At 47.4% G+C, this 13626-nt stretch overlaps 1 protein-coding gene across 2 annotated transcripts in view; it reads right to left on the bottom strand.

Moving 5' to 3' along the window:
• The window catches only part of RGS3 (regulator of G protein signaling 3), a 125354-nt gene that overhangs the window by 103395 nt on the left and 8333 nt on the right, over positions 1 to 13626 (bottom strand). For both annotated transcript variants that reach the window (XM_053565231.1, XM_053565258.1), the window contains exons 2-5: positions 6490 to 6540; positions 3677 to 3735; positions 2386 to 2480; positions 1288 to 1356 (exon numbers count right to left, since the gene is read on the bottom strand). In XM_053565231.1, coding sequence (XP_053421206.1) covers positions 1288 to 1356; positions 2386 to 2480; positions 3677 to 3735; positions 6490 to 6540 — 274 coding nt within the window. The remainder of the gene's footprint in view (positions 1 to 1287; positions 1357 to 2385; positions 2481 to 3676; positions 3736 to 6489; positions 6541 to 13626) is intronic.

Genomic DNA, 13626 nt, shown 5'->3' on the forward strand with positions numbered 1-13626 from the left:
GTCTCAAGGTCTCAGCACCCAGTAAATGCTCTTGTTCTCAATGTGATATCTCCCTCCTCACTCACACCCCCAAGTCTCTATTGGTGATCCTCTTGAGAGCAGGCCAGTCTCTGATGTCTCTGACACCTAGAGTGTTGTTTCCACCTTGGTACCCAGGAAATGGCAGCTGGCTAGATAGATGAGGTCTATAGGATCATGAGTACCACTCTATGATAAAAAGTAGACACTCCATTAAAAGAAAAGTACTGCATTGTGAAGGGTGAATAAGGCCCAACTTTAAAAAGCATACTAACTGATGAAATTTAGGGTACTAAAAAGCATCAACCCAAAAGTATTTTCTGGGCCTGAGCGGGTAAGTTAAGCTGATTTTATGTCATCATTCAGGTCTGATTGCTCAACAGATGTTACTGACTGGCCATGGGATCTCCCAATTCCTCAGGCTGTACCAGCTAAACAAGCCCACTTCTGCTTATAGTGGGCCATGGTAGTTGCTCATTCTCACTTAGCAGCCAATTCTCAGGCTCATCTACCCAGCATCCACCCTCTACTCTGTACTAACCACTATTGTTAATGCCCACATCTGCCCTCCTGTGCCATGGAATGCCTGCCAGCCTGTTTGCAATCTCCTGTACAGAACTTTTGTGCCTCTTAAACTGGCCTCCTTACAGCAACCTGAGCCCACGATGCATATTCCTGCCTCCTGGTCCTTACTCATACTGTGATCTGCCTGGAATGCCTTTGCCAATCTTCTCTACTTGTCTTATTCTGAATCTCTGCCAAGATCACAATCCCGCTTTTGCCAAGAAGCCCCCCCCTTGATCATCTCAGCCCACACTTACGTCCTTATTACTCATTTCATCCCTAAAGGAACCAATATTTATTAAACATCTATGTGAAGGCATTAGGTACAGTGGTTTTGGTTTTCACGGCTTTTAGAGTCCTATGGAACTAAATGTGTGCACATTGTTACTATAATTTCTCTCCATGTACCTGGTGCCCCTGCCTGAACAGTGGAAACCTTGAGGACAGAAGCCACAGGTAGGCTGGTTGGCACCCCCAGTGGCCCACACAGTGTCTTCTTGCTCCCAAGCACTCAGCAAATGCTCCTTGAACATGGTCCTTGGCATCACCTGAAGTGATGGGGACTTAAGGGTGGCAACCTCTTCCCTTTAGTGTTGCCAACACCACTCATTTATCCAGCAGGCACTGACTGCAGCCCTGGTGTATTCTGGCGGCCACCCACTATCCCAGGACAGGGTCTCCCCACAGCTCAGCAGTTATCCTCACCTGGACTCACTGGCCCTGTTCCACACAGTAACCAGAAGACGCTTCTGGTCATCTTCCTCGTGGACAGGGCTGTGAAGCAAGTCAGACGATCAGAGTGTCATTAGGGCTAAGCCAGACCCATGGAGTCGGCCCTACTTCCAACGATTTAGAAATAACCTAAACAGCTGGGTAAACAGACTATAGTACAAATAGTGTGAGTGATGAGTACTCACAAGCATAAAAGACTTTACATTACATTGTTAAGAACATAAAGGTTACAACAGACTATATAAAACTATATAAAACCATTCCACTTTTGTAAACATATACATACATACACACACACACACACACACACACACAGCACTCATACCCACACAAGTTAAATGATCTGAAAAGAAATACGGCAAGGCAGATCTGTCTGTGAGTAACAGGACTACCAGTGTTTTCTATTTTCTTCTTTTCGCTCCTTCATATTTTCTATAATAAGCAAAATTGCCTTGCATAGTAGGAAAAAGCCAAGATATTATTATCAATTTTCACTAACAGGAAAAAATAAAATGTCCATTACCTTCCCATTGGCCCCAGAGTTCAGAGATGGGGAGAGAAATAGTAATAATAGCCATAACCGCTGCCAGTCTGCTGGGTGCTGGGTTGCGGGGTCCCATTTACATCTCACAGTGCTCTGAGGTTGGTGCTATTATTAGCCCCCGTTTACAAATAAGGAAGCCCAGGCTCAGAGAAGTTAGCAAGTTTAAATAAAAAGGCGGGGGGATGGGGGTAGGCAAAACATCCCTCAGCTTGGAAAATTCCTTCTGCTAAAGGAGAAAGCCTGGCCGAGGCACAGTGGGAAGCTGCCTACTCTTTCCAGGGGCTGCCAGTCCTAAACTGGGCATTCCAGCTGTGAGAAGCAGCCAAGTGATACCTTATCACTGCGGACCTCACTGCTAGGCCTGCTGCCAGGGATGCAAGGACACAAGTGTATGGGAAAACAAAGACATCCTTTAAAAGTCACTGTTTTTCTGCTTCGATCTGGTTCTAGATTTGGCAAATAGAGCTGTTTTAAGATAAGCACTCCTTCCCTCTCTTCTCCAGGGCCCAGCTACACCAGACTCTTACAAGAAAAAGTGCTCATGGAAAGCTGGATCTCTGCAGCCTGGAATGGTCTGCGTCTTCTGACGGTGGATTGGATTACCTTCAGGGATCAATGACATCTGGAATTGGAGAGAAAAGCAATCATTAGCTGATATCAAGGCCATGGAACCACCTAAGCCCAGCAGCTGGCCTTGCATACTGCCAAGTTAAAGGCCTCCTAGTGTCCTTCAAATCAGCCTCTGCAGAGGAAGTAATAGAGCCCCTGTCACATTCTAGAAAGGAACAAGGAGCCCTGGGCCAGAGGCATTGCAGTCAGATGCCAGGACAAGGCCTCAGGATGGGTGGTACCAAAAGGGCAGCCATGGCCCAGCCACAGAAGGGATGAAACTTAATCATCTCTGCTCTCCCTCCAAGCAGAGTGGTGTCTCCAAAAGCAAAAGGCCTCCTCTCTTCCACTTTCCCAGCAGCTGCTGAGTGCTCCCTCCCCAAGAACTCCAGGCTAGCCTCCTACTATGCCCCCAGGTCTCTGATCTGGCCCCATTGCTACTCTTTGCCTGCCTCAGGCTCCTGAGGGGCAGCCCTGCCTGAGGGTTTCAGGAGGAGCCCTGAGTGGTGCATCAAGGCCAGCACCTGGCTCCCCAGCTGCCACTCTCTGGAAGGCCTGGCCTGTGGCTTTTGCTGGAGATAGATCCCTGCCCCTCAGGGCCTCTGGCTTCAAGGGAAGGGCCTAACCCAGAAGGATCTTCAGCCCTCAGAGACACTCCCTCACTCTACTACCCAAACCTGGCCATCCCACCTCTGGTTTGGGGAAGAAGGGGGAGAAAATGATGCTTTACACAAGAAGGCTTAGGATTGTCTGTGTGTTATCAGTCATCCACACGCTCACTGCCCACCTATGTGGATGACCAAGATCACCCTTAAGATTCTGGCTCTTGCAGAAGTCCTGAGGGACAAGCCAGACTAAGGGAAGGGGTCTATCCTCGCATAGGGCCTCATCCCTGTGCCTAATAAATGCCTACTGACCAAATGAATGAGATGGTAGCACCACATGAAAACAGGGACTCTCATGGGGAAAACGGGGAGGGATGTTTTTCCTTCCTGCCCGCCTTTTTGTTTAAACTTGCTAACCTCTCTGAGCCTCAGCTTCCTTATTTGTAAAAGGGGGCTAATAATAGCACCAACCTCAGAGCACTGTGAGATGTAAATGGGACCCCGTAACCCAGCACCTGGCCCACAGCTATGCTGTGACCTTGGATCTCAGCCCAGTGACATGGCCCCTTAACACCCCCACCCCACCTCCAGCCCCATCATGCACCTTCACATAGGGATCACAGATGCCTGGCTCTTTGCTCATCAGGCCTTTGCCTTCGATGACTAAAAGAGAATTAAAATGTTAGTGTGGACGAATGGGAATATATATACAAACACACACACACATAGACATACATACCCACCTACATTAAGAGATATGAAAAGAAAGCCGTATCTGTGAGTAATAGAGCTTTGGCCCCTACTACTAGGCCCTTAATGTGCATAACCACCACTGGGAACCCTTGCATGTTAACCCCTCTCTGGCCTAGGCCATTCTCACCCTCTCCCACACTCTGCAGCACCCTTACCAAGGCATTATAGAATGCATTCAATTCTTGGAATTTTATAGCTGGAAAATTTAAGTCCTTAAAACTTAAAACTTAAAATTTGAGTCCAACCCCTCACTTAATGGGGAAAATGAGGCTGTAAGGGGGACCCAGAGATTGTAAGAAATTTGGCCCAAATCACAGAGCAATGGGAATGACAGTTGGATTTAGAAATCATGTCTCTTGACTCCCAATCCAGTGCTCCTTTTGCAACATAAGACTGTCTTCTGGGAAGGAAGAAGCCAGGCTGGAGGACTTACCCTGTGTAGTGAGCTGTGCTATGGCTGTGGAATAGTAGAGTACAGTAGTGACAAGCTTGGGTTCCAGAAGGGGACAGACCCAAGCATGACTCCCAGCTGTACCACTTACAAACCAGAAGAGCTAGGGAGCGTTGCATTGCCTCTCTGAGACTGAATTTGCCATTGTTGATGGCTTAGTGACAATGATACACACTTCACATGGCAGTTGTGCCAATTAAATGAGACAATATGTAGAAAGCTTAACAAGTAAGCTCAACAAATGTTTGCTAAAGAAAAAAATAAATCAAGGCAAAGGATAGGTGTGGGGTGGGTGGCTGTGACTGCCTGAAGTCTATAGAAATCAAATAACAGACCTGAGAGAACTGGAGCCTCTTTTCTATTTTCTTTTATGTCTGGTTCCCAAGGTGCAGCTCTCTCAGAGCTCCTGGTAGTCTGAGGTGTGAAGTCCGGGGAGCCAAAGGAAGGAGTGGGAACAGACTGCAAGGGTCAAAGGGCCTGAAACTGGGGTGAAGCCAAAGCAAACTGTGCAGGACAAATGGAGTGGCGGAGGCCAAGATGCATTTTGCAAAAACTGTTTGCACAGCTGGAGTCAGGGCCTGGCAGGCAAAGAACACCCCTCTGCTGGTCCTTGGGAACTTCACCTTGGGTCTCCAATGGCCAAGACCTGGGGACACCAGGCGCCTGCTGGTCTACTCTGCCAGTATCCTGGTTACTGTTCCTGTGTGCATCCCTCCCCTCAGGGCCGTGGTTTTTGAGGGCAGGATTCAGGCCTGATAACTCCTGTGTCTCTCTGGCCACCAGTGGCCGTGAGGCAGACCTGGCCCCTGCCCTCACTGCATTCCCACTCTGGTGGAAAGAACAGACACAGGTACAGTATAGCCAGGACTATGATGAAGACGGAAAGGAGGAAGCAATAAACCCAGCCCAGGCAGGTGGGGGGAGGGGCAGGGGAGTGACTCCTAGAGGGGGAAAAAGTACGGCAAAATGGGCCTTCCTTCCTGACTCTCGATGATGATTAAGGCAGGCATATTTTTTGCAGAATCAGAGTGAAGGAGAGTTCTTTTTCAAAAGGAGTTCAATAAAGAAGGAAGATAATTGTAAAACGCATTGAACAGTGCGTGCAAAGGCAGAGGCGCTGCCAAGCATATGTATTCAGGGGATGTGAGTAGTGGGACAGAACAGGGGGTGGAGGTCACTTTGAGCAGCAAGAGCCAGGGAGGTTGGAGAGACAGACAGGGCCCTTTGGGGCTAAACAGAAGAGCCCAGGCAGTGGAAGCCATGACAGACGCTCGGTAACTGTGTACATCCTGGACGGAAGGACAAACAAGTGGATAAATGGACAGATGACATATAAAATCCTCCTGTGCGCTGCCCAGTCACGCTGGGAAGCCCTTCAGATGCATCCTGCTCTCTCTGACCCCAGGCCTTTGTATGTGCTGCTCCCTCTGCATGAAGTCCCCCTTTCAGGATGGAGTGTGGATGTCACCCCCTTTGTCAAGTCTTCCCCTAGAGTCCCATCACCACCACCTAGACATGGGTAGGCGCTTCTGCTTGCTGTCTCCAGCCAATGCACAACCATTATTTGGGGAATTTATGGTTTTATTTAGCAAACAGTTACACAGTGTATACTACATGCTCAGCACTGTTCTAAGCACTTTATTAATATTAATTCATTCAGCCTTTGTAACAACCTCAAGATAGATACCATTACCACTACCACTTGACATATGAGAAAACTGAGCTTGCTCAAGGTCACTCAACAAGTAAACTCTCAGAGCCAGGATTCAGATTCTAGTGGTCTGACTTCAAAAACTGTGATCTGCCCTGTGACACTGCTGCCCGTCAATGAATGAATGAGAAGAGGGAGGTAAGAAAAAAGGATGGAAGAAAGAAGGAAGGGAGGAAAGCAAAGCTCATCTGTGGCCCTATTCTGCTGTAGCCAAGGATGACACTGAGGTGCCCCAGGACAGCTCTAGCCTGCTTAAAGAGCCACCGAATGGACCCTAGACACCAAGTGGACCCCTCACACACCAGGGGCAAACCCAGGTATGCATCTGGAGAAAAAGCCCAAGGTGAATACCCACTTTCTTCAACAGACAAATGGCAGGATGCTATACAAATTTGAGAAAAAAAGCCTTGGCCCATGGAGACAGTACCCCCTGACCCCAGCTCCAGGCAGGAGGCTGAGTGGCCGCCCCTTCCTTGTTGAGCTCACATGTGGCCATACTCACTGTGGAGCAGCAGAACCCGGTCCTGGGTATCAATAGACAGCTTCAGTTGACCTAAAGAAACAGCAGAAACAAGCTCATCTCTGCTCCCTGTTGGGTGAAAACCGGAGTAAAGGTGACGAGGATGGTCTTTGTTCTTGGGAAGCCTCTGGTTGATTGCAAGGACTTCAGAAGCCACCTGGGTCAGCCTTCTTGCCCCCTTGGGAGTCCCTTCTCCAAGCCTCCAGCAGTGGTCCCCTAACCCCACCTATGCCCCTCTGGCAACAGGAGCTCACTACTGTACCAGGCAGCCCAGCCCCAGTGGATGTCCAAGAACCCTCACAGTTGGCCGGTTGTCAAATGTTGGTAAAGAAGTAGGAAAACAGGGACTCTCATATCCTGTGGGAAGAAGTGTAAATGGAGGGTAATTTCTGGTAATAACAGCTGGAATTTAAATATGCACATCCTTCAACCTAGAAATCTCCATTCCAGGTAACTATCTTAGACAAAACTCATGCATATGCACAAAGGCTGACACTACAGCACCATTTAAAACAAGAGAAAGATGGAAACATCTGAAGTGTCCATCAGTATAGAAATAATGAAGTAAACGACAGAATAGTGCAGGCTGTCATAAAGAATGGGGGAGCTCAACATGATCTGGCAGGGGGTACTGTTCAGACAAGGTGTTCAAACAAATAAGCAGACTTCGAAAGAACATGTATGGTACGTACTCCATACGTACGTGTGTGTGTGTGTGTGTGTGTGTTCACTCTATGCTATTGGTGTTCTTTTAACAATATGAATACACCCAGACACTATAGCACTTATATAATTAAAAAGAAAGAAAAAAAGGAAACAAAGAAAGAAGGAAAGAGGAGAGAAAAGGAGGGGAAGAGGAGGAAGAGAGAGGCAGGGAGGGAAGGAGGAGGGGAGGAGGGTGGGGTGAGGGGAACTTGACCTGAGAGGAGGAGTGAACCTGGAAAGCAGGGGAGGGATGGGGGGCTGCCTGAGGATTTTCTCATTTTTATTTAAATAAAAGAAAAGAAAAACAAAAAACAAAACTTCAGGTCATCCTTTCCAGATGCCCAAAGGCCTCCAGTAGGGACAGAGAAGAGAAGGGGCCGTACCCCTGTTCCACACTGATGGGTAGTTTTCTCTCAGTCTGATAGACTCTCCCTGGAAGCTCAAGATGCCGCTGAACTCAATTCACCCCCTGACAGGCGCTGAGGACCCAAGGAGAGCAGGGCAGGATGCGCCAGCCAGAAAGCCTCGCTCCATACACAACAGCCCTGCTTAGTTGGTCACCTCCAGTGACAGGGAGCTTGGTCCCTGCAATGGGATCCCTTTCTCTTTTGAAACAGCTCTGATAGTCCTATGCTCCATCTTTTTTGAGCCTGAAGGGGCCTCCCAGTAACTTTCATTGCCCAGCTCTGTTTCTGCAGTCTCTGGGCTCCCCCATCTAGACCTGAAGCCCTTCCATCTCATCATCCCAACTGTTCACCTCTGGACATGCCCCATGAATCTAGAATGGTGGCTGGGGTGTGTGCTTTGCTGCTGGCAGAGGAAGGCAGACAGGGTTTGGAGAACAAAAGGGAATGGAGATTTTTGTCTCCTAACTCTGCCTAAGTCCACCAACCACTACAACCTGGCCTTCACTTGATCCTCACACTTTGTGTATTTAAGCTTCAGTGCAAAATGATCCAGACTCCAGCAGACTGTGGCCCAGCCCTTCACCCTTCAGAATCCCGGCTTCTCTCCTACACAGGATGCAATCTCAGAAGCCCAGGAATCCTGTTCCAGTTCCAGCCCTAACTGCCCTCCCGGTCGCTCAGGGCCACAGTGTCATGCATGTGAGGTGGAGCTAATCATAGGGGTTAGGGCACTCTCCAGAGCTGTGATCAGATAATGCTGGAGTATCAGGAGGGCCTTGGATGAAAGGCGCATGAGAATCCATGGGATTATTATCTCAAGGTCTGAGCAATTGCCTCATGGGGCTCCCTAGAGCTGAGAAACTTTATGCAAAAACTGTGCCTGATCCACTGTGGGGTGGGAGAGGGAGGATTGGAAGGCCAGTAGTCACAGACTGGATCTCAAAGGCATCTACATTTAACACCAAACATTTTCTCTGAAATGTTTACTGCCCAAGCAAAGCCAGCTCTGGCACAGACATGCCTGTCTTCCCAGAGCCCTGAGAACCCCCATGCTGCATACCATCTATCACCTAACAGTGGCTGTTTGCCCAGAAATCAAGATGGAGAAGTCTCCTGACACAGATGGTCACTAATTCCATTTGACAAATATTAGCTGGGCATCTGCAGGAGGCCCTGAGGACGCAGATCTGAGCATCCAGATGCCTTTCCTCGGGGAGCTCAGAGGCCAGGGGCCAGGATGGAGAGACAGGGAAGCTGAGGATGAGCTTGGAGCAAAGACTGACTCAGAAGCCAGATATGTCTGTACAGCTCCACGCAGCCCCCATTCCAGGCCCTGCCAGGCAGAGAAAGCAAACCCAGCAGACTAGGGTCCAGGCTCCCCAGTTCAGGACACATACAGCCTGTCCCAGCCCCAACAGGGCCCTCTCATGAGAATAAGATGAAGAATGAGACTTCCCTTGAGCATGCCAGTCTCCTGTGCCCTCCCCCATCAGCCCACTCCATCGTAAGTCTGACACTCAAGGCCCTTGAAGTCACCTCACCCAACCTTCTCATTTGGTAGCCGGAACAGTCATGCCTGAGATGGAAGGACTTGCTGTAGGCCCAGAGCATCCAGGACTGGAAACCAGAACCCTTCCCAGCCTCCAGCACATTTCCCTGCATGCCAGTCTTCTAGAACACCCACAGCCCTGTAACACACACCTCTGCTAATGTGCACCACATCTGCCAATGCAAGCCCTGGTCCAGGAGCAGAGAGGACATCCAGGCACAGGGCAAGCTGCCACAGCTCTCCTCAGGAAGTCAGCAGGAAGACAAAGAAAGGGTGGGCTCTAAGAAATGTCTCCAAGTCTAAAGAAATAAACCTCCAGGAAAAAGGGGAAGTCAGGTTGAACCCCTGGAGTATTTAGCTGGTCTAGGCACCAGCTAATCACACCCTTCACAGGCCCCTTACATCTCTGGTTTTCTTAATAGCCCCATTTCCTTCCCACATCCAGGGTACGGCCTATAAGAGTATCCAAAAGGACCAAGACGGTTCAGGCTCAAAGGCCTGAAGTATCAGGTTGTGCAGAATTCCTGGAGAGGGCATGCCCCCACTTCCCACAGGGCTGCTGTTGGACACCAATGCTATCTACAAAGAGCAGTAGTGATAGGTACCCAGACAGGCTCAAGGTATACCAGGGAGCAGGGCCCAGAAGCAAAAGGAGAACAGACAGGGCCCCATATGGCAGGAAAATGCTAACCGAGAGAGGGCTTTGGAAAGCTTGGAGGAAGTGACAAATCCAAATTCTGCCGGGCACAAGACTGGGGGTGGAGGGAGGTTCAGACTCACAGGGCACCATGGAAAAAGATATGGAAGCAAGCTAAAGAAATTCAATCTAGCCGACATTACTCAGTAAAGAGCCTTAGTAATGGCTCAGAGATGAAATCTGACTCTCAGAACACAGGAAGAGACATACTCAGAAAGTCAACCCAGAAGATGAAGGCTACACACCACTGCTGTGGAGCCAGGGGTTGGCAGGAATGTGTCCCAGAGGGAGCTCCATGCCACCTTGGATGCGGGGAGAATACATCTAAGAGGGACTTGCCTGTCTAGCCACTAGCATGGAGCAGCATTCATCCCCAAAACCCAATTCATCCCCAAATCAATTGCCCATTTAAGAATCATTATGTGTTAAAAGCCAAAGGAAAGGTGGTAACATCTGGACAGATGTAAGGAGGTTGGGTCTACACAGAGCCTAGTCAGCTGCTAACAATCACAGATTTTGCCTCCACTGGTGAAGATAAGCCTCGTGTGTGGGAGGGAGGGAGCCCAGTTCACTGCCAAGCACCCCCATCTCTGTGGTTCTCAGCTGCCTCATCCACACAGCAGCCCCATCCATGCAGCAGCCCTCATCAGGGCTCAAAGAGGGTAATGCATGTTTACCAAGTTCATTGTCTGCCCTGGGAGGAAGAAATGGTAGGCGGCAGTGGTGCTGGCAACAGGGAGTCACACAGCTCTAGGGACACAACCCGGGAGAATTTCCAGTGTCTGTTGTATGAAGAGGGAGAATCTTGAGTTCCATTCAGAGAATTGGCCCTGGCTTGTGATGATGGTGCCACTAAAAGAGACCTAAAGAGCCAGAATGAAGGGTACTACTACGGTGGGATAAAAACTGCAGTGGGTTCATTCAACCCATTCCCTTGCCTCTGCTTCCTGTGAAACTTGACCTTACAGTGGTTTCCCAAGTTGTATTTCCTTCCAAAAAGAGATTTCTCTATCTTTCGGCATAAACTAAAAAATTAGCAGTCAGGTCTCCTGATGATTTAGATTCCCGCAGATCATATTCTAGGTCCTCCCTGGGTAAGCCAGTAAAATAAAATTGTTTTGAATTCACTGAAGTCAGCATCTAACCTTGGCTGGACCACACCACCACCAAGCCTGGCAGTCCCTTGGGTTCAGACATCCAGCAGGTCTTACGCACATTTCACCCCAGAGTTCAGGGCCACAGGAACTATGAGGCCATGCATGAGCACGTGGAGAAGAAAGCCAGCACTTACTGGATGTTTGCTTGGGTTCTCAGAACTTTATTACGTGCTTTTTTATTTCTTTGATTTTTCAAGACAACTCCATAAAATAGTTACTATTTGTATCCCAATTTATAGGCAAGAAAACTGAAGATTAAGAGTTAAACAGGTCATGGGCGTCGCCTGTGGCTCAAGGAGTAGGGCACCAGCCCTACATACCAGAGGTGGCTGGTTCAAACCCAGCCCTGGCCAAAAAAGAAAAAAAAGAGTTAAACAGGTCACATACGTCACACAGCCAGTAAGTGGCAGAGGTGAGTTCACATCCAAGCCATCCAGCCCCAGGGACTCCTATGCTTGTAATGGGCTTGAAATTCATCCACAAAGTCTCTGTTATTCTTCCTTTTAAGAGGTGGAGCCTGATTCCTCCATTCAGAGGTAAGTTTAGTGACATGCCTCTAACCATAGAACATGGTGGAAGTGACAATAGGTGACTAACTTCCAAGATTAAGATATAGAAGGCATATGGATTCCTTCCTGGGATTTAACAGCTGTGTTGGGATAAAATTCACACATCGTACAATTCACCAATTTAAAGCCTATGATTCATTGTTCTTTAATATAGTCACAGGATTGTGCAACCAATCATCACCATCTACTTTTAGAACATTTTCACCCTCCCTTAAAAGAAACCCCATACTCATTAGCAGTCACACCCCTTTCCTCCAAACCTCCTGTCAACAAGTGATCTATTTTCACCCTCTAAGGACTTCCTTATTCTGGATATTTTAACGTAAATGGAATCATACAGCATGTGGTCTTTTGTGACCAGCTTCTTTTACTTAGCATAACATTTTCAAGGTTCATCCATATTGTAAGATGAATCAATACTTCATTTCTTTAGATGGTCAAATAATATTCCATTGTATGACTTTGCCACGTTTTGTTTCTCCATTCATCTGGTGATGGATCTCTGGGTCACTTCCAGTCTTTAGCTATTATGAATAAAGCTGCTATGAACACCTGTGTACAAGGTTTTATACGGGCATATGTTTTCATTATTTTTGGATATATACCTGTAAGTAGAATTGCTGGGTCAAATAATAACTCTATATTTAACTGTTTGAGGAACTGCCAAACTCTTTTTTTCCATAGTAACTATACCATTTTATATTCCTGCCATCAATATACAAGGGTTCCAATTCCTCCTCATCCTCTCCAACACTTGTGATTGTCCTTTTTATTATGGCCATTCTAGTATAATAGTATCTCATTGTGGTTTTGATTTGCATGACTAATGATGTTGAGCATCTTTTGATGTACTGTTGTCTAGTAGCATATCTTCTTTGGAAAAAATGTTTACTTAAATCCTTTGCTCATTTTTAATTGGGTATAGGAGTTCTTTCTTGCTTTCGCTTTTGTTACCTCTTGCTCAGAGGGAAGCCAGCTGCCATATCATTAGGAAACTCAAGCAGCCCTATGAAGAAGCCCATGTGACAAGAAACAGAAGCTTCCTGACAACAGGTAGCAAGGAGCTGAGGCCTCCTGCCAAGAGCCATGTGCATCAGCCATCTTGGAAAGGGACCCTCTAGTACCTGGTCAGGCCAATGTAGACCTGCAGGAAGGAAGGAAGGCCGCAACAGAAGGAGGGAGTGGGGAAGGGGGGGCGGTAAAAAGAGAAAGACAAACAAAAAACATCTCAGAAAAATTAGAAAACATATGTAGGAAACTTCATTTCTAGGATGATATATCCACTGAGAAAAACCGGAAAAGCCAGAAAAAAAATGTTTACAAGCATCTTCTTAGAGATGTAACAAGATAGAGAGGAACTATCAGGCAGGATCTTAGGCGATGGAGGGTCTATGTACATAAGCCTAGTGCTTTTCTGGGTGAGTTTTCTCCTGGGGTGTTTTCAAATTCCAGAGGGTTGACTGAGGGTTGAGAGGCAGAGTAGAGTCTCTGCCCACCTCTCAGGCCTAGAGGAACAGGAGTTAGAGACAAGGGCCTTCCAAGAAGTAGGGTTCTTCTGAACCTACAGCTTTTACACTAGGACCCTAAAGGGCTGTTCCTAAAGAATAGGGTGAACTGTCCTCAGACACAGTTCCCCAAAGGAATGCAGCTCAACTTCACTCTCAATTCCTAACATTGAATTAAGATTAGTCCAGATTGCTAGTGACCCCAAGCACCTAACAAGCAAATAAAGATCTTTTTGAAGGAATATATCACCCTAGGTCTGCACGGAAAGAAAAATAACAACTCTGCGCCTGCCCTTTGTAGTAAACATAGCAGAATTAAAATGTAAAGATACAGAAGAGTTGAAAGAAAAAGGATGGGAAAAGATGTACCAGGCAAATATTAACCAAAGAAGCCTGGGAAGCTATCTTAATGTAAGGATAAGTAGACTTTACCTCTACTATAAATAAAGAGAAGATCTCATAGCAATAAAAGAAGATTTCATAATAAAAATTCCAATTCACCACACAGATAATAATTCTAAATTCATGTG

Source organism: Nycticebus coucang, chromosome 2 (genome assembly GCF_027406575.1).
Source record: "Nycticebus coucang isolate mNycCou1 chromosome 2, mNycCou1.pri, whole genome shotgun sequence".
Classification (NCBI taxonomy): Eukaryota; Metazoa; Chordata; class Mammalia; order Primates; family Lorisidae; genus Nycticebus; species Nycticebus coucang.